General features: G+C 35.8%; 2 protein-coding genes across 5 annotated transcripts in view; both read left to right on the top strand.

The window, feature by feature from the left end:
* The first annotated feature begins 200 nt into the window (after positions 1-200).
* On the top strand, positions 201-2,043 carry LOC113703988 (FCS-Like Zinc finger 2). The gene is made up of 2 exons (XM_027225556.2): positions 201-650; positions 1,234-2,043. Exons 1-2 carry the CDS (start codon positions 325-327, stop codon positions 1,415-1,417), a joined length of 510 nt encoding a protein of 169 aa, XP_027081357.2. The 5' UTR covers positions 201-324; the 3' UTR covers positions 1,418-2,043.
* Positions 2,044-7,715: 5,672 nt separating this feature from the next.
* The window catches only part of LOC113703042 (uncharacterized), a 55,200-nt gene continuing 41,943 nt past the window's right edge, over positions 7,716-20,972 (top strand). For 2 of the 4 annotated variants that reach the window (XR_011820525.1, XM_027224255.2), the window contains exons 1-19: positions 7,718-8,114; positions 11,126-11,229; positions 12,346-12,480; positions 12,560-12,607; positions 13,292-13,386; positions 13,453-13,570; positions 14,070-14,171; positions 14,257-14,445; positions 14,549-14,709; positions 15,517-15,687; positions 16,198-16,290; positions 16,386-16,707; positions 16,828-16,932; positions 17,019-17,114; positions 18,725-18,792; positions 19,031-19,151; positions 19,226-19,432; positions 19,506-19,709; positions 19,855-19,964. Coding sequence is in view for 3 of the 4 variants with exons in the window: in XM_027224255.2 (XP_027080056.2) it covers positions 8,018-8,114; positions 11,126-11,229; positions 12,346-12,480; positions 12,560-12,607; positions 13,292-13,386; positions 13,453-13,570; positions 14,070-14,171; positions 14,257-14,445; positions 14,549-14,709; positions 15,517-15,687; positions 16,198-16,290; positions 16,386-16,707; positions 16,828-16,932; positions 17,019-17,114; positions 18,725-18,792; positions 19,031-19,151; positions 19,226-19,432; positions 19,506-19,709; positions 19,855-19,964 (2,546 nt within the window). In the remaining variant the exon portion in view is untranslated. Of the gene's footprint in view, positions 8,115-11,125; positions 11,230-12,345; positions 12,481-12,559; positions 12,608-13,291; positions 13,387-13,452; positions 13,571-14,069; positions 14,172-14,256; positions 14,446-14,548; positions 14,710-15,516; positions 15,688-16,197; positions 16,291-16,385; positions 16,708-16,827; positions 16,933-17,018; positions 17,115-18,724; positions 18,793-19,030; positions 19,152-19,225; positions 19,433-19,505; positions 19,710-19,854; positions 19,965-20,056; positions 20,530-20,972 lie in introns of those variants that run through there. The other 2 variants (XM_072063464.1, XM_072063465.1) reach the window with 2 other exon arrangements.

The raw sequence follows: 20,972 nt of genomic DNA, 5'->3' as shown, positions 1-20,972 counted from the left end.
AGAAACAAGCCAGTCAAATTAAGCACAAGGAAGTATTTCTCTCCGGCTCAGCCAATAGATTCACAGGCACGGAATCCAAAAAACCCTCCAGCCGTGGTTTACACTTCTTTTCTTGCCTTAGTTTTTTCCTCCCCTTTTTGCTCCGTTTTTCTCTCTCTTGCATCATATCTTTCTTCACCAACCTCTCTTTATAACCACCTCTCGCCCAACCCACTCTTCTCCAAACCACAAACCCACTCTTCTCCCATTTCCTACTCAACTTCTCCTCGCCCAGGTAAAATCTTCTATTCTATAAAACTAAAAGAATACACACAAATTTTGTCTATGGACTCGGCAAAATCAGTGAAAAGGCATTGCTTTGTCGAAGAAGATGATGGACTTGCTTCACTAGCAGATATGGAAGCTGGATTCTCAGGGAGCCATCACAACTACCCTTTGGTTTCTAGACCAATTTATTACGGTGCTATGCAAAGAAGAAGCAGTTTGAGACGTATTCCTTCACTTTCGTCTGCTTTTGTCTCCTCTCCAAGATCTGCTGCTGGCAATAGTACTATGAGATTTTATGAAGAACCCCACCAAGCCCATTTCTTGGATGCTTGTTTTCTGTGCAAAAAACCTCTTGGCAGCAATAGAGATATCTTCATGTACAGGTTAGTCCACACTGATTTGATTAAGCTTTCTCATTATTTCTTGGAGAAAATTTATGTTTTCATATGATTAAAGTGTGTGTCTTGTTTAAATCTGATATTATTAGACTGAATTCTCGTCGTAAGACTGCGAGAAACACTCTTTTAACTGCTGAGCTGTATTCGATTCTCTTTGTGATAAAGTTTGCCGAAAATTCAATCTTTTCCCCCCCAGTGCCTAGGTTTATTTTATGTTCAACATGCCTTCTTGGGACCTGGTTTCAGTGCTAAAATTTGGACCTGGTTTCAGTGTTAAAAATTCAATCTTGAATTCTTTTTTCCCAACCAGTGGTACAAGGGGGAGAAGTTAGTGCCTAAAATTTGGCGTTTTTCTCTACTTTTAATGATCAGAATACAAGGAAATAGCTATTGAAGTCTTGAACTTGATGGTTGTTTCTGATTATTATAACTCATTTCTAGCTATTCGCTGTGATCGAGGAAGAGGGTCATCAAGATTTTTCTGTTTTAATATTCCGCTGGTTTAATTGTTTTTTGAGATTTGGGTACTGATTTTGATCTGTACCTTGTTCTTTTGTCTATATTGCAGAGGTGATACTCCATTCTGTAGTGAAGAGTGTAGACAAGAGCAAATAGAGATGGATGAATCCAAGGAGAAGAGTTGGAACCTCTCCGCTTCAATGAGGGCATTGAGAAAAAAGGACCAGAGAAAATCAACCTCTCCCAACAAACAAGACTGCAATTTCCGCACCAGCACAGTTGCTGCTGCTTGAGTCTTGTGACTAATGACTCTTCTTGACCAAATCAAAATATGCTAGTAGTATCATATAAAAAAAAAAGGCAACAAGAGCCCTCTTTTTCCTCCTTATATTCATACCAGTAAAGAAGAGACTCCCAAAAAGAACTCGGAGAAATCACCAAGACTTTGCCAGTGAAGTGAAGGGCCTTGTCATAGAGAAGTGATGAAGAAGAAGAAGAAGAAGCAATATATTTTTTTTGCTTTTTGTGTTTAGTTCTTTTTCTCTGTAAAAAGAGTTGTATAAATGTTGATATGAGAGAGGAGAGGTCTGTTTTGACTGTGGGTATGACTGATGAAGTATCTCTGATGGCTCTTTTTTTGGAGCTGTGCAAAAGCAATTTCGGTTCCTTTTTTGGGGGTTTGTATCATTACGGCAATGAGAGAAGCCACTACTAAAGTATAGTTACTATAGTACAAGGGAAATTTCTTTTGTTCCCATTGATGGTGAATTACCTTTTGATCTTTTTCAGTTTGAAACTGATGTGTGTCTCTGTATGAGCCATGAAAGTGCTAAAGTTGAAGAGAATTTCCTGGCAAGCAGGAGTGAAAAGTGGCCAGCAAGTGGACTTAATGGAAAAAATGCTTTACCTTTTGTGAAAATCTAGAAAGTTGGACTTGTTTCAATTAACTGCCTGCTTCATGCTCGTTCTTTTTAATACTAGTACTACAACATTAATGGTTTATGAAGGACGGAGACAGTTTGAGTCTCCAAACATAGGTCCTGCTGTGCATTTCATTTGGAACAGGCTTAATCAGGAAAGAGGTGCATTAGGCCTCAAAAAGATATGTCTCATTCTACCTGTGTTTTGGCGGGGAAAAATTAAAAAGAAGAGACACGGCAGTTTTCGGCAGTGGGCTTGCGTTTTATGGGAAGTTTTGCTTCGGGTTGGCAGAGTGGAAAAATTTTCATACTGCTGTGTCTTCCAAGTGGTAGCTTGAATACTCCCTGTGTATGTTTCGAAGGTATTTCACCATCAATAGAAGCATAATACCGGTAACTCTTTGTGCTTGGACGGGAGTAACATTAGATTGCTATTTTTAAAAGTTTTTATAGAAAAATATATTGTAATGATTTGATGTAAGAAATGTATTCACGGAAAACAATTCGATGTATGTGAGGTAAAAAAATAATTAAGAAATGTGTTTACGGACAACGTAAAAATTTTTCTGCAAAAAATGTACTAAAATGGATGACCTCTAAGAATTCCTCATATTACACCTTGCCTTGTTGTTTTGAATAGAAACATATGGAGTGAGACTCACTCCTTGTGAAGTTAATTTCTTTTTCATACCGGTAATACCTCATATTTTTTCTGAAGAAACAAGTAATGTTTTTCTGAATTCAAGGGAAAAAGGGGATATGATCTTAGGACATGATCATCATAGATAAGATAACAATAAATCAATAATCAACTCTTGGGTTAGCGATCTCTCTTTAGTCTTTACTTGATCATGATGAACTGAGTTAATGATTTCAGCCCCCTTCGCTTTTGGGAAGTTTATGCAAGTAACCATCATCGTATTCCTTTTCGTAGAGTAAAGGAAAGATTGCAACAAGAATTTATCATGTTCAACAAAATTGTGAGAATCCCAGTTCCTGATTTGTAAATCTGCACCTATCATCAGTGATATCTGTTCTTGATCCAGCAAAGGTAACATTTTCTGAGGCTTGCTTGATCACAATCAAGAAGAGTTTACCAAAAATTTCCTACTTTACATCTTTGGATCCCTTCTGATCTTCAACTCCCCTTTTACTCGCATTTATGTTGGCTTCAAAAACGTCCTATGTGGTCTAGTACTCGTTTCACATTTTGCACGACATCTATTATTAATATTGTTTCTCGGCAGCTCCAGAGATGTTCATCCTTGTACTACAATGCCTTCTAGAATTTGCTCAACGATTGGCAACATATATGGTAGTAGTTTTTAGTACAATGTACTATTAGTAGTACTTTACGAAAGATTTTGATACTTTGAATCTTTGATTTGCATTGCTGTCAACTAATTCTTGCACGAGTTTCTTCCTGACTCGTAAGCATTTGAAAACCTGCATTTTTTGTATTAAAATAGTTCCCTGGTTTATAATATTAACGTATCGAGCTGATAAAGATTGATTGGTAGGCTATTGTACAGGACGGAGTTTATCTAGTGCGCACTTTTGAATAACGCTGCGGGTTCCTTTGTCAATAAAAAAAAAAGGAAAAAATTAACAGAGAAATTGGTGTAATTTTTGTGAGATATACGTAAGATGTTTCAGTAACTATTATGAAGATTACTAATTTATGCATTCCAAGAAGTTGGAGCAGGCTTCACTTGTGGTTGAGGGCTGTAAAATATGATGGTTTGGTGAAATGTTAAGTGGTGGTAGTACATTTATTTGGTTGTTGAAATGAGGCGAGAGGTTGATTTGGTGGGTTTGGTATGTGGTAATGTTGAGTGGGTGCTGGACTGGTTTCGTTGGTACCAATTGTCTATTAGTCATTTTCTCGTTAAAAGCAGTAAGTTACCTTTTTTACTGTTATTTTGATGGGGATTTTGAGTTCTACTTCTACGTAGGTAATTTTAAAGAAATAAAATTAGGGCTAATTCCAATAAATCCACTCAAAAAAATAATAATAATGTCACGTACAGCCGAGATAGTTTCGTGAATTGAATAAATTACTATGTCCATGCTAGAGGTGTTCTCGAGTCAAGTTGAGTTCGAGTAGCACCCAACTCAAGCTCGAACTCGAAAGGTAAGGTACTATTCGAGCTTGAACTCGAATTCAATTAAGCAGTGATACTTAAATTCGAGATCGACTTGATGCAGCAGTTGTGATATTGCTCGAGCTTGACTTGATAAGGTTCGATAAAAGTAACGAGTCTTAACGAGTTTGAATGCTCGATTAAAACTCCTTCGAGCTTGAAAGTAATTCTTATATAATTACAATATTACCTTTTTGCCATTTAAAAATTTTACAAAGCATACAAGATATTGTGTAATTTATCTAAATTATAAACCCTTATTGGTCATTTCATAATTATAATTATATATATTATATAAATAATAATAAATAGTCGAGCTACTCGACAAACACTCGAGTATCACAAAACAATGCTCGAACTCGACTTGTTTTCTTTATCGAGTAACTCGAACTCAGTCAATCTGATTTCGAGCCAAGTGTTTGACTGACTCGCGAACGGCTCGACTCGCTATCAGCCTTAGTCCATGCTCTATAAGACTTCACAACAAAGTTTTGAACATAACTTTTGAACTGAAAAAATGAGTCAAAATGAACTCCAACTAATTATACATATTGTAAGAACTTTAGAATAAGACATAAAACACAATGTACATAACCATTACATTTTTTTCAATGCATCTTTCAATTTTAACAAAGATATGAAAAAATAGCAGTTATAAAATAATATATATATATATATATATATATATATATATATATATATATATATATATCAAGATATACTTCAATTATGATAATAAACTAAAAGCTGCACAAAATTAGTATTTTTAATGATAACTAGATTGTTTTAGAAAAGTTTTCAATGAGAGTAAGTAATTAGAAAATGTAATCGTTAAGAACTTGAGAGGTAATTATTCGCTCTATGAAGCTATGTGTTATGCACATGATCAATTCAGCTGGATATTAGGCTTTTTTTTTCCAATCCAATTATACTTGATTGGGAATATTGTAGCAATATAAGGAGCGAATTGATTCAATTAAATGTTCACAGGGGCAATGTCAGGAAAATGCAATTTTTGAGCGGAGTTATTGGAATTAATGCACGCGGAGGGATGAGCCCGCCATGATATTATCTTCGCCTCTGCCTAAACTCCTGTGGACAAAACATCGCTAGCATATATATGAAAATTCTTAATTCAAATTATTTATTTTCTTTCTCGTAGTTAGCATGCCTACGTGAAAAGAAAATACTAATTGATTAGGTCGTTTAGATATTTGGATTTAACTCATATTCGTATCCCATCCCGTTCTTCTCTAACCGATTCTTATCATAATTTCTCTCTCTTCTATCAACTTAATCCTTTTCAATAAATTTGAATTATATTTTGTTATGATTTTCTTCTCTCTTCTGAAAAACTATATCTAAAAATTCGAGTAATTTATTTTTTCCATATGTATTAACTTTATTTAGTGTTATTTTAATTGTTACGTCATCAACATTTCCAGAAACTTAATATTCGTTCATGAAGAAAATATGTTTTGTATATTTGGAGCTTAGTTGAATATAGGTGTATAGTGTTAGGTTTTTTATCGTATAAAAATCTAATAATTAATTCAAAGAATATCTATCAATAGTTCGTATACTTTGCATATTTAATGAATAATATTCTATTAAAATAAATGTATATATAGATGTTTTCAAAGATTAATATAGTACTTGAATATTCAGATACATTGAATTGCTAAATTGAATATTCATGAATATGCAATAATATTATTTTATTTTTTTAAAATTATTCATGCTTGTATAAATTCACAACCAATACTAATATAAAAACAAACCCGTGCTTGTATACGGGACAAAATAGTAATATTAATTGACAATTTCAATCACACTCTTTATTGGGCTGTAACTACAGGTTCTCTTTCTTGGGCTCAAATTACAGATCCTTGGGCTGGTGTTCAGAAAAGTTGTTGTTCCATCATCATCATATCAATAGTAATGGACATTGTCTTCAAGTTTGGGGCTGGAGAGACCCGATCTATCTGATTAACGGCTTGATTTACTAGTATTTTGGATCACAATTAGGATTGTACTCGCACTGATTTGCTCGTGAGCAGCTTGATAAAAAACTTAATTCGAACTTGGGTTAATTGAGTTCTGAGTCAAGTTCGAATTGCTCGATAGACTCTAACAAGTCGAGTTCAAGTATCCAGTAGGAAGACTCGAAGGCTCGTTGAGTCTTATCGAATTTTTTAATTTTAATTTTTTAATATATTATTATTATGAAATTACCCTCGTGCTCACAAGAGTAGTTTAATTTAAGAAATGTTTGAGATTGTATGAAATTTTTTGACGGGCGATAATGTCTTTTGTTCAAAAATTGTCCAAAAGAAAAAGAAAACTTCCAAATTTCCCTAACTCAAACTTGATAAGGCTCGCTTTGATTCGAACTTATGCGAGTTGAGCTTGAGTTCTATGAGTAATGCATCGAGCTCAAACTTGAGTTCCAATAATACTACTTACTTGAGCTCGAGTATTCTTCCTACAAGTCGAGTCGAGTTCGAGTATGACAATATTCGAGTTTGACTCAACTCGATTATTTCCCTAATCACAACAATTGCTACGTCGATCACAATAACTCTTGTTTCTCATTACCCCAACCCCACCTCCTTCTTCCCCTATTCCTTATCCTTTACTCTTCTCCTCCTCCTACATTTCTTCAATTATCTTTTTATTTTACATCATTACATTGTTACAGTATATTTTTCCATAAAAACATGAAAAAAAAATCCAATTCAAATGAGCTCTAAGATTTGCCTTATGTAAATTTTAAAATTTCAATTCAAATAACAGGCTCATATCCTCTCCTTCCACCCAAGAAACAAAAAAAAAAAAAAAAAAAGAAGAAGAAAAAGTTTGTATTCTACGCAATGCAACTGAAGAAATTCAAGAAATAAAACAAATTTGGGGTTTGACAAATCAATAGTCACACATAGATTAGTAATTCATATTATTATTTTACTATAACTTTGTCTTGTCTTGACTCTTGAGTAAACTCGTGCGAGACTTGAACAAGCAAATACATTTCTAAATCCTTTAGTATAACAAATATAATAAGATTTCACTAAATAAATATTAAGTAAGAGTTACAATTGGTTACCTGCTTCTGAAAGTCTCCTGATTTTAAATTGTATATTTTTAATATTACTCCAAAAAAGTACCATAACACCAATGAAATGGTTAGAAATATAACTAAGGTAATTCAAGAATGTGTTTAATTTTTTTTTTCCCTAAGTAGTACTCCAATCCAAATGAAGCCTATACACTTTGTAACAGTTTCTCGGACAATTCTTGTCAAAAAAAAAAAGAAAAAGAAAAGTTCAACCTAAACCCTTAAATAAAGTTTGACTTTAGATATGAATGAGTTGGATTATAAAGGAGGAAGGAGTGCAAGTGAGAATTGACGACCATCTCCTGCTTATACTAAAAGAAAATAAAAAAAAAAGAATTTCACTGCTCCGAAGGATCCACAAAATCAAAAGATAAAAAAAGCTCGGTATTATTACGTGCTCAAATTTTCACTGACATGGCAACCCGTAATATCTCCATCTGTTAAGAAAAGAGAACAAGAAAACCGAATCTGTCCCGACACCCCGTCGCACACGTAACTTAACCAGCCCACAACTATTAATCTTTTCTTCCTCCTACGAGTAAAAACCCAGTACCATTCAGTGAAGAAACAAAGAGGGACGGGACTTTTCTGGATCCTTAGTATATTCTCCAAGAAACTTGAACAACACTTCTCTCACATGTGAATTTTGTGTATAGACAGATGTGTTTTTGATTTCGTTGAAGAGGGATTGAAGAGGAATTTGACGAGAAGAAGATGTTGGAAGATCAGGTAGCTAATTTGTTACAGAGATATCTGGGGAACTATGTAAGAGGACTTAATAAAGAAGCCCTCAAGATCAGTGTCTGGCAAGGTTTGTAATTTTTCCTCCATTTTCCAACTTTTCAATCATCACTGTTTTGTACTTGTAGTTCAGCTGGAAATGTTTCTTGGGATGAAATTTGCATGAAAGGTTAGGGGACAAAAACATACAAAATTGGGTTTTTGTTTCTTAATGGACCTGGCGTGGTGGGCTTGTTTTAAAAATAAATAATTCTGGAAGGGAAATGGTGGGCTAGTTTCTCTGTCTGTGGAGTGGAATGCTGGCAGATAACTAATGTGATGGATATTTAGCTAGGTATGATTTTTTGTCATTTCAAAAGTTCATTTTTACTCGGAAATGAATGCGCATTGAAGAATTTTATGACAATATCAGGTGAAAGGATTGTCGTTGAAGGATTAGAATAACTTAGGAAAGTTCTTGAACTCATAGGTTCTATGCATCTTGAATTTCGAGTGGCAAACTGAGCATACTAAGTCAATGGAGAATTTGATTACAATTTCAGATGAAAGAATTGTTGTACAAGGACCTGCATAATTCAGTGAAGTTTTTAAAGTCATAGTTTGCATGCAGTTTTGATTTCGTATGGCAAATTGTACAGAGAAAGGCAATTGATTGTTTGACTACAATACAAGATGAAAAAAATTGTTATCGAATTCAGTGAATATTTTAATTCACAGGTTCGTATGAACTCTTCATTTCGAGTGGCAAATTGAGCTGAGAAAGGTTAAAATCTCCTCTTGCTGCACAAGGCTGATGAAAAATTAAGAAAAAATTTTAAAAGTGGCAGTGAAAGGAATTTGACCAAAGAGCTTACTATTATCAATCTAGGAATAGTGATGGTGCTATATTCTACCGCTTCCGAGGTACCAATAAGTGCATAGAAGTTTGATTTATGTCCAAGGCACTTCGGAAGAAAAATGAAAGTGCACTTAAACCTGAAACATTTAAAGCGACAAGTAATCCAAGGTCAAATGCTTGAGCTTAGAAGTAGATGTGGTCTAGGTGGTTGAAAGTTGGGATCAAGTTGTCTGCAATTTGAAGAATTAAATAGTGAACCAATCTGAGTTAAGTAGTTGTATGAAAATACTCGGTTTGGATTAAAAGATGATTCAAATGTCAAACCTTTTAACATGGATATCCTAGATTTCCTTGAGTTGCTAAAATTAATCAAGCCATTACTGACTTTTGGTTCCATCCAGTTGAATAACTAATTGACCATATTGCATTATCTGCACATCAATCTGTTGAAGATCAACTTTTGGTTCAGGAATTTGATTTGATTTGTCTTTATGTGTTTGCATTTGTTGTGTAGGAAACTTGAGGGTTGTATTAACTGGAAATCAATTCTCCATCATTGTTCGAATAAGTAGCACTGCCAGTTGCAAAGGTGCTAGAAAATAGTAAGAATTTGACTTAGCGATCATCTGAATGAACTGATGTCAAAGAAGTTAATAAGGAGGTTAGTAATTAGATGTGCTTCAAGTCCTAAGAAAAACAATCAAGTCCAGAAACCTCGGGGTGTTGGAAATTTAAACAGTTTTGGTGTTAAACCAGTAATCTTTGCGCAAGAATGTAATATTTTAGGTTTACATTCTCCAGAATTGGTTCTCTATTTTTACGGTGATGGTCTGGTCACAAGCTCTATATCATGATCATTGAAGGAATGGTGTCAATACTTATTATTAGGTCATTCCTTTGTGGGGATTTCTCAACCCATGTCTTATACTCTGTTCATGGTACCTAGTATTCGAAATAGGTGTTTGATTGATAAATCTGAATCAGAATGAAGTGCTGAAAAAATTTGTATGTATGTCATTATTAGCTAAATTTAAGCACTTAAATTGAAATTTGTCACTTCATAAATATGGTAAATTTTGAGAGGAGAGTGTTTTTATGTGTCTCTGTGTGTGTATATTTAGAGAGAGAGGATGAGAGAGAGAGAGAGATTGTGTTTATGCGTGTGTTAGTGAGAGAGTGTATGCGGTGAGGGAGAAAAGTGTGTGTTTGTATGTGTTTATAAGTGCATATGAGAGTGTGTGTCTATGTGATAGAAGAAAATGCCTATGCATGTGCGTGTGAGAGAGAGAGAAAGTGTGTCTGTGTGTGAAAGAGAGAGTTTGAGAGACAGTGTGTCTGTGTAAGTGTGAGAGAGTGTGTGTCTGAGAGAGAGCAATAAAAAGAAATTAAGTCCCTACAGGTGTTTAAAATTCAGCAAATTTGAAGGAATATTTTCACGTAAGATTTTGAATACAAGTAAGTCGTGCTTAATATACTAAGTGGTGAGGGAATTCTATTGTCAAACATGTTAAATTCAAAAAGTGGTGAATGCATTATTTTTCAGCATAAAGTGCAGTTATCAAACATGACACTATGTAACACTGCGAAAGCAATGTGGGCAGATTTATGTTCTTTGCTTTCATCTATGTAGCTATTGATGTTTGATGACATTTTAGTGATGCTCATGGTCTATGTAACCCCTTGAGTAAAATTTGTCTAAGGAGATGAGAGGTCCTGGAGAGTTAAAAAAAGGAGGGTTTGTATTTGTTGCATATACAGTGGAGTTTATTGTCCCTGTTGATTTTGAGAACAACTGGAGCAGATACTTCTTGAGTATATTGAGGAGGAATAGGAATTGAAACCCTTTCTACTAAGCTAAGTTATTTCCCTCCATCATGTCATTCTTTCCATTATGGTACTGAACGTTACTCGTGTGAGTCTATGTTTCCTTTGTGCCACAGATAGAGCGTAATGCTGCTCATCTTTCATATGCACTAAGTTATGATAATGAGGATTTAAGAGAAATCAACACATAATGATTTTTTCTTCCACTTATGCGATGTTTCTGAACTGTTGATTCTTCAATGTTGATTTCATTTTGGCAAAAGCTAGTGGCATGCATTTGCTCATAAGTTGGTTGATTTTTTCTTGTAAATTAGTGCTACATTTAATAATGCTTGTTCTTATAATAGTTGATGAGCTCAGCTCAATTTCTTGCTTGTACCTCAACAATTTGTGCTCTATGTTGCTTAAATGTGCCTTAGGGGATGTGGAGCTAACTAATATGCAACTGAAGCCAGAGGCCCTCAATGCGTTGAAGTTGCCTATAAAGGTTAAGGCAGGATTTCTTGGGTCAGTGAAGCTTAAGGTTTGTGGGAATGCTTTAACTTTTTAAATATTTTTTTTCCAACAAACGGAATTAGTACTTTTATATATTAACACTTGATAGTACGAGAGTTAGTTACAATTTAACTTTTTAAATATTTAGGAACCCAATTATGTGTTTTTTGAAATTTTGATTCTACACTATAAAAATTTGTTTGACTTTGTGCTGTAAACACTTTGTAAAAATGTCTCAAGTCTATCCTTCACATCTAAAAATGGAATTTCAGCTCCCACAGTCTAATAGCATGTGTTATTAGTGATCATTACAGCAAATGCATTTGTCATACTTGAGGAACAATTGGTTTTTTTTTTTTTTTTTTTTTTGTGTGTGTGTTTTGGGGGGGGGGGGAGATTTGACTTCTGGTGTATTATGTGTTTTACGTGTGCAAGTATTTGCTCAGACTCAACCCTTGTGTTCCTTTAGCAGAGTGCATTCTAGCTAATGCTATTTTAGTTCAGCCTGTGATGCTTTAATAGTTCTTTTTGTCTATATGTCATGGTCTGAAAGAGTCTGATCTGTGAGTTAAGCAAAACTTCAAGTTTATTTATTTGCTTCAAAGCAATATGATCCCTTTTTATGGCACTTGCTGTCTAGTTGCATAGGGAATAATCATATGATGGGAATGGTAATTTTTTTTATTGCAAGGTCAAAATGGGTAATGAATGTGAAGGCATTAAGAAAAATCCTCATTGAAATTCAAACGCAGAACTGTGGGTGTCTGTTTTGATATTGAATTTGCATATCTTGCAATTAGAATATTGGTTTCATTAATTTGAGGTCTTTCACAAGATCAGACGAGTTTATCATCTGGTAAATCTTACGATGCTATAGTGTTCTCTTTGATTGATCTCTAATGTCAATTGTCAAGATGGCTAGAATGATACTTAACTCTTCTCTCCCCCTGGCCCGTGCAAAGGAAAGAAAACTAGCAGGATTTTACATCCAACTCCGTTGCAGAAAGCTAAGATGTTTTCCTTCAATTAATAAAACTTCCAACTCCTTAGAACAATTTTACTTCCTCTGTTTCTCGCCCTCTCCGTCTCCCTCTCTCTCTCGATTTGAAAGCTTTTCAGTATTTTTTATGGTTATGGATTATAGGTTCCATGGAGCAAGCTTGGCCAGGATCCAGTTTTAGTTCACCTGGATCGTATATTTTTACTTGCTGAGCCTTCAACTCAGGTTGAAAGTTCTAGTGAAGATGTGGTGCAAGAAGTTAAGAGGAACCGAATACGAGTAAGACTATTGTAAATTCCAATCAAGATTTCTTTCTTGGTTGGTGTGGATTTTTTAATTTTGTTTTCCTATGGTGTAGGAAATGGAAATGAAACTATTGGAGAGCAGAAAATTACAGACAGAAGTGGTATGTTCCTTAAGAGCTGTCCATGCAGTAGTTTTCTGGTCCATTTGGTTATCGCATATGTTTGAACAATCATTAGAATTTGATGTTTGTATCTGCTTAAGGTTTTGCATGCTGGCTGCCAGCTTACTTATTGCAATCACATCACGGGTTTCGGCATATTAGAGCTTAATTAAAATCTGACTTGACTTGCTCTTCTTGGAAACTTGATTGGTTGTCAATTATAATCTGTCCTTTATTGTTGACACAAACTGCATGCAAGGGGTATGCGGAGAAGCTTACACTACTTTTTATTGTTGATACACCTCGGGGCTTTATGGTGCTTTATGTAGGATGCTACATAAAGCACCTCACTTCAATCCTCTTCCTGTTAAAAGAATGTTTCAGATGCAAATGATGATTGCCCAAATCTCCTACAGTCAACACAAGGTTGACGACCTCTTCTGAATTGTGATCTGTAGATGCTCCAGATTGAGGAGATTGGTGAGGTGAACAGCATCAGAGCCATAATCTGTTCATAGCACTTCGACTCTCCTTAAAATCCCATGTTTATGTTTGTTAATAATAAATGGTTAAAATGTGAATCTGATCGTGTTGGAGTTATTTTTGTATCTAAAATATATCTTCCTTGCTTTGTTGTTTTTGTCTGGACCTGTCTTGACTGCATTTCTCTTGATTGTTTGAAAGAACAAGTCTTGGTTGGAGTCTTTGATAAACACGGTAATTGGGAATCTGAAGCTTTCTGTTTCAAACATTCACATCAGATATGCGGACACTGAGAGGTGAGCACTCTTCAATCCTTATTTCAATCATGAGCTTCATGGGACCTTACTGATTTCCTTTTGCAGCAATCCTGGCCATCCTTTTGCAGCTGGTGTAACTTTAGACAAGCTGTTAGCCGTCACAGTTGATGACACTGGACAGGAGACTTTCGCAACTGGGGGTGCACTGGAGCGTATTCAGAAGGTTCTGGTTCTTTGAAATTATAAATTATGCAGATATAGGAGATATATTTTAAGTTAAGCCCCTGTTGGAAAAGTCCGCAGCACTGAAAGGGTTGACCTTTCCTCTTCCAAAAATTGAGACAGACCTGAGAACTTAACTTCAAGAACTATGAGTGAAACTCTATCGCCCAAAGAAAAGCAAGATCATAGAAGCACTGGATGTTTTTTCTAGAGCTTTAGTCTTTAGTTACTTATTGTTGCATATTTTCTTGTGTCTGTGTTTGTTCATGGTCAATATTCTTATACATATGACAACGGAGACTTTAAGATCAGGGATAGTGGAATCTTCTTGTGAATTTGTAAAAGCTATTTTTGACATGCTCTCCTGAAAAGCAACAATTTTTTATTTTTTTTTGGAAATCTTTCTTTTTTGGTTGCTGTATTTTTATCTGTCTGCAACTGTTTATATGTGCTTCCATTAATTATTCAGGCTGTTAATGACCCTTCTTCTTGCGTGTTAGTCTGTGGAGCTGGAGAGGCTGGCTGTTTATTTGGATTCTGATGTTAGTCCTTGGCACATAGATGAGCCATGGGAGGATTTACCACCCCGGGAATGGGATCAGGCATGTTCTGTTTGACATTGTGATCTTTTTAAGATTGAGTCTGTGTACTCTACACCCATTCCTAACTGCATTTCACGAGATTCAGATATTCAAATTTGGGACAAAGGAGGGAAAGGCAGCAGCTGTTCTTCCTGAAGAGCACTCTTACATATTGCAGCCTGTGACTGGAAATGCGAAATATTCAAAACAGCATGCTAGTTTACCTGTTAATGATGGTCAGCCTCTTCAAAAAGCAGTGGTGAATCTGGATGATGTGACACTTAGCTTGTCAAAGGTTGGTGGAAAAAGTCCCTTTTTCATTAAGACAGACAGGATATACATTTCTATAAGCATTTTTATTTTGTACATGTTGTCACAATTTATGTATGTTTTGGCAGAGTGGATACAGGGATCTGTTAAAATTAGCTGATAATTTTGCTGCATTTAATCAACGATTGAAGTATGCTCATTATCGCCCAAGTGTCGCGGTAAAATCTGATCCAAGGCCATGGTGGAAGTATGCTTATAAAGCCGTCTCAGATCAGTTGAAGAAGGCTAGGTGAGAATGCTTCTCTTCATTGCCTTTTGAATTTGTTCCCTTTCTTCAAATTTGTATTGTTATTCGGTTAATTAAAATTATTCTTCTTGATCACTGGAAATTTTGAGAAGGTAGAATGTATTGTCAAAAATGCTTCACTAATGCCTGATGTGTCTAGCATGTGATCAGCTCTAACAGGAAAGCACTGTGATTTTCTTGAAGAGTGTCAGCAGTGAAATCAAAGTCACCATTTTTATGGATATTCAAAGTAACATAGATCATGCTTCATTAATATCCTAGGTTGCAGAAATATAATCCAAAAATGGTTGTTGCTGGTTCTAGAGTATCGCTCATCCTTAGAAACTGAGTAACAAGGAACCTGCTATCTTTTATAAGGAAAACCTTGAATATCTATTAGGTTGTCTTTTTCCTCTTTTTTGTTTTTCTATTGTATGGGTATTCTTCGCCTTTTCCTGTATTTTTTTGGAGCTATATTGTTACTGTTGATGCTTGGTAATTTCTCATATGTTGCATTCTCACTTTGGCTTTTGTTCCTGTTATTTAGGATTTATGAATTTTTTTTCCTCTGTATCATGCGAAATAAATATAGGCACTTTTCTTTTTTTTTTTTGGGTGAACCGTGTGTGCTCTAGAATTTCGCATCCATAAAAAGGTTGACAGAAGGAGCTTTGCTGCAATTCTCTAGCATATTGGGACTATGTCTTGATTCCTTGCCTTGTCACTCTTTTGGATAACTTTTGGCCCTTGACAGAGAAGATACTATAGTATTACCTTTGAATTTCCCTGTAATACTCTCTCCTCTTTCAGTGGGAAATTGTCATGGGAGCAGGTCCTTTGGTATGCAAGGCTACGCAAGAAGTATATATCACTCTATGCAAAGTTGCTCAGATCTGATTCTGATCGGGTTGTAATTGATGATAATGAAGAGATCAAGGAACTTGATCGGGAACTCGACTTTGACCTTGTTCTCCAGTGGAGGTAGACTATTTTCCTGTTTAGAGTCCTGATCTATTGACAGAATAGCCATGTGACTATTAACAAAAATAAGTGGAGATGAAACTTTTAATAAATGCTCTACTAACCTCTTTGTCACTGATAAATGCAGTTTTTCATATTTGAGCTTGTCATGACCTTTATGTATGATTTTTCTGGTTGTGTTGATGCTTGGGGATTTCCATGGTTTAAATTATACCGCAGCTTTTGTATGATTGAACCCTTAGTATGTGTCGCTTGGTAAATTTGTAAAGCCTTGAACGTTTTTGTGCAAGGGTGTTTTTCATTACCATTTTGTTTTGATTTCGTTGCTTTGGTTGTTTGTCTTTGTATTATAATGTGGTGTCTTGTCTGTGGAAGTTGAATGAGTTTTTCATTTGCAGTCCTGAGTATTAGTACTCGACTGTACTCCTTGTAAGAGCTTCTAGTTCTTGCTGATTGATTGCCTTTTTGCTTTCCTAATCGGCATGATCCTTATACTTCTTCTTTGCACAGGATGTTGGCTCACAAGTTTGTGGCCCAGTCAATGGATTCAGCGCCTTACTTAAGGAATCAAAAATCAACGAAATCCTGGTGGCCATTTGGATGGTGATTATTTGCTATTTTCCTGCTTCCTGTTGCAAGTTCAATAACTTTTATTGCATGCTTATAATTTTGATGTTTTGTGCAACTGCCCATTTCAGGACAAGCAACTCCGTGACAGATGAAAATGAACCGGGAAACCTCAGTGAGGATGACTGGCAAAGGTTAAACAATATAATTGGGTATAAAGAAGGTGATAGTGATCAACTTCTGGAAATCCATGGAAGAGCAGACTTACTGCATACTTCTTTGGAGATTCACATGAAACACAATGCTTCCAGGCTTGCTGATGAGAAGGAATGTCTTGCCGATCTGTCATGTGAAAATCTTGATTGTTTTGTAAACCTTTATTCTGAGGCAAAAGTGTTTGACGTACGATTGGGATCATACCAGCTATCATCTCCAAATGGTCTCCTTGCAGAGGTTAGATCTTTGGTAGTGAAATCCTTCTCCATATTCCTCCCCTTCCCTTCTATGCTTTTACCATTTCTTTTTTCTTAGTCTCTTCTGCTAACTTGACATTTGGTCTCTGTTTTTATGCAGAGTGCAACGGGTCATGATTCATTAGTTGGTGCCTTCCGCTATAAGCCTTTTGATTCTAAAGTGGACTGGAGCTTGGTTGCTAAAGCTTCTCCATGTTATGTGACCGTAATAATTCTCTCTCTCTTCAGATACTTATTTTTCTATGTGCTTCATGAAGTTGGGATAACTAACTGCTTTTTTCCTTTAACCAGTATTTGAAAGATTCTTTTGATGGAATTGTTAACTTTTTTGAAAGCAATGCTGCTGTAAGTCAGACAGTAGCTCTGGAAACTGCTGCAGCTGTGCAGGTCTAATTCTGATCTCCTTTGTCCGCATTTTATAGTTCTATTCAGCATTAGATGGAAATTCTTTTTTCTTATCCTTTTTGATCTACAACGACTACTTTTCTATAGAAGCTTTTAAAAATTAACTATAGGCAGGTTGCAACAAGGAGTTTGATAAAATCTTACTACATTCTTCATGCAACAATGAGGCCATAATTATAAAAGATTGCCCAAAGATGCTAATATGAGTTATCACAATTGCTTATTGCCCTGGTATGAGAGGCAAATATGTCACTTTATATCCTACAAAAAAGTGCGTGGCTAAATAAATAAAAGTTAGCAAATGGAGAAGGAAAAAGTGGAATTCAGCTTATACTAGAGTTCATGAATTATAATGTATCATCTTATTTACTTCTAATTTTGGAATGTTTAATTGAGCCACTGTTTTGTAATTTTTCTTTTCTGCTGCTGTTTGCCTATCTATCTTTCTTGTTTGTTATGGATTTAAGTCTCTGTACTTTTATGGGTAAAATGTGCCACACTTTGCCTGCTACACTTTTTCAGCCATCATTGAACCCCATTAAATGGAAATATCATTTTGATAAAAAAACCTGAGTAGAGTTTTCTTTTATTCCCAACACCCCCACCCCCCCCCCCCCCCCCCCCCCCCCCCCCCCCCAAAAAAAAAAAACAACAACCACCACCTTTTCTTGTGCTCTTCTATTACAGCCCAATGCCAACTATACCTCTCTCCAGGAAAGGGAAAAAAATCTCCTGACCAGTGTCACAGAATATAGAATGGGAAAACCAATAGGAACAAAAGGGAAACAAGACAAAAAGTGAATAGATAAGGGGGCTTGGTTTGCGGAGGCGGATGGTGGCTTGGGATGTTTGGTTTCTGAGGTGTGGTGGGATAGGTGGGGTGAGAGGAGTGGAAGAAGGAAAAGAAAACGAAGTGGAAAATAAAAAAGAAAAGGAGGAGGAGGTAAACAAACAAAAAGAAGGAAAATGGACAAGAAAAAAAAGAGAATATTTGTGATATTGTCTTCTCTACAATTGTATGATAGGCTATCGCTTGTAGAAGAATGGCATATATCGAGATGTTTAGTAGGATTTATGAAAAACTAGATGACATTGTTGCTCATGTGGCAACCACACCCTTGTTTTTATCTTCTTTCTTGCTAGCAGTCTCATACTTTGTTTAAAACGGATGCAAGTTTCATGCTGATTCTTTGAACTTGAAAGTTTGCTGGAATTTATCTGTCCTTCATTTTTTGATTTGGCTAAACCCTAATACTTGTATTATGGTGTAGTATGAATAGTACATTTTGGTTATCTGAAATAGTAGGAAATTCAGGTGATTTTCACATGAAAATACATATTGCATGAACTAATAAATCACTTCCAATTTCATTCTGTGAGTCTGAATTAAAGAATGTTGGCTTTTCTTAAATGAACTTGAGAAGATGGAAGATAAATTGATCATGTACATTGACTTTTGGGAGGCATGAGGTATTTGCCTGTTTTAAGGTTGTAGAAGTTGCCAAATATTTGTCGTCTAATATTGATAGACTGTTATAGATGCAGATATTACCCCTATAATTAGTTTCTTCATATTGGCCGTGTTTACATAGATGACCATCGATGAAGTCAAGCGCACTGCACAACAACAAGTAAACAGAGCACTGAAGGATCAGGCCAGGTTTGTTGTCTTTTTAGTTAAAATAAATGAACTGCACACCCATTTTTTTGCCCCTCTTTCAAAGCAGCCCATACTTCAATAAAGTTAAACTGACTCCTTTCTTCTATGTGATATAAATGCATGCCCTAGCTCATTAGTTATTGTAATATTTGATGACTTTTATCATGACATCTTACACTCATTGAGGGATAAATTAGAGTGCATGATTAATTAGACTGCATTGTTCACTTGCTTCTAGGTTTTCCTTGGATTTAAATATTGCAGCTCCCAAGATTACCATACCTACTGACTTCCATCCGGATGACGCCCATTCCACTAAGCTTCTGCTTGACTTGGGAAATTTGGTAATCCGTACCCAGGTAAATTTAGAACCTTTTTACCTGTGCGCCCATAGTTTTCCAAGGCCTGTGGTGAAAATTTTCGACATGTTTAGGATGGTACTGAGTCGGTTCCACCTGAGGAGATGAGCATGTACTTGCAATTTGATCTGGTTTTGAGTGATGTCTCAGCATTTTTGGTTGACGGTGACTACCACTGGAGTCAAGCTTCTCCGGATCGAACTGTTGGTTCATCCAAGCATAGTGTTATTAACTTCTTGCCCATTATTGATAAGTGTGGGGTCATTGTAAAGCTTCAACAGGTAACCTAATTTGCATAATTATTCTAATTTTGGCATCATAAGTATGTCATTTGACTAAAAACATCCCATCCAGATCCGACTCGAAAACCCTTTGTTTCCTTCTACAAGACTGGCGCTGAGGCTTCCTTCCCTGGGTTTTCATTTCTCACCTGCTCGTTATCACCGGCTTATGCAAGTTGCAAAGATCTTTCAAGGAGAAAATAAAGATAATGCTGATTTTATTCGCCCTTGGGACCAAGCTGATTTTGGGGGATGGTTGTCTATTCTTGCTTGGAAGGTGGCTGATATAGATACTTGTCTTCATTTTGCTCTTAGTTTCCCACTTCAAAGATGAATCCTTGTTTTTCCTTCCTTTGTCCGTCTTTCTAGATTAATATTTTGCTATGCTTTCATATTTCCTTCCATATGGTCTTCTTGTGTAGGGTATGGGAGGTAGGGAGGCTATATGGCAGCGGAAATACCTCTGTATTGTGGGGCCTTTTCTTTATGTGCTCGACAATCCGAACTCCAGATCATACAAGCAGTACATGAGGTTCAAACATCTACTTATCTGATGTTATTTAATAATTTTCCAGCATGTGCTGTACTGTTGAGTGACCAATCTAGGTTCCATTTTCTCGAGGAGAAGTTTGAATTCCTTCCTCTGGGTTATATACATTATTATTTTCTGTCACTTTTTACTAGTGGAAACTGAAAACGAATGCAAAAAAAAAAAAAAGAAGAAAAAAAGAAGAAAAAAAAAGAAAAGGACAAACAATGAGAGGTAAAACGGACAAGCCTAAGATGAATAGATTAGGAGAAACAGAAAAGACAAAAGAGTTGGAAGTATTGTTAATCAGAAATGGAGAGTAGTTTTCCCTCCATCTCACATGAGAAACATTGCACTTGGTATGATGGCAGAAACAAATATCATGACTTTGGGTCTTTTCCCACCATCTGAATCCAAAATATGCAGGATCTGTAGTCACTCTCTTCTGTCATGTAGATGCTTCATGTGGCGAGTTGCCCCTTTACTTTTGTGGCGTGGGTACTATCTTTGTTTTGGAGATGTTTGAAGAGGGCATAAATTGGACTGGTTTTGGGACACTAGGACTAAGGTCAATATTATTTCATCTTGTTTGTTTTCAAATATATTTGCAGAAAGCAACACTCGTGTTAATTTGCGATATGGGGTTATGTAACTTTCAAAGAAAAATTCATCATTATTGTTGCCATAAAAATTCATCATGTTTTCATAATGGTTAAATTACTCACAACCCCCCTATGCTTTTGCGTGAGACCACATGATGCCTGTTTCAAAACATCCACATAACCCCCTTGTGGTTTTATGTGAAGTGGAAATTTGACAAAAAATAGTCTCCATAGTGTCGTCAGTTGAAATGCCAGTATTGCCCTTACTTAAGCAATAAATTGAATGAGGGTCTAACCACTTTGCATAAAACCATAGGGGGGTTATGTGGATAGATGCAAAACCACCATCTTATTAGGATATTTATGCAAAACCGTAGGGGGGTTAAGTGGATATTATAATTTCATCACA

This window comes from Coffea arabica, chromosome 8c (assembly GCF_036785885.1).
Source record: "Coffea arabica cultivar ET-39 chromosome 8c, Coffea Arabica ET-39 HiFi, whole genome shotgun sequence".
Taxonomy (NCBI): Eukaryota; Viridiplantae; Streptophyta; class Magnoliopsida; order Gentianales; family Rubiaceae; genus Coffea; species Coffea arabica.
The sequence above is the reverse complement of the archived record's forward strand: the minus strand, read 5'-3'. Positions and strand labels throughout refer to the sequence as shown.

Coding starts and splice junctions, on each gene's coding strand:
- LOC113703988 (XM_027225556.2), top strand. CDS start 325: ATGGACTCGGCAAAATCAGTGAAAAGGCATTGCTTTGTCGAAGAAGAT. Junction 651..1,233: donor AGAGATATCTTCATGTACAG/GTTAGTCCACAC, acceptor TCTATATTGCAG/AGGTGATACTCCATTCTGTA.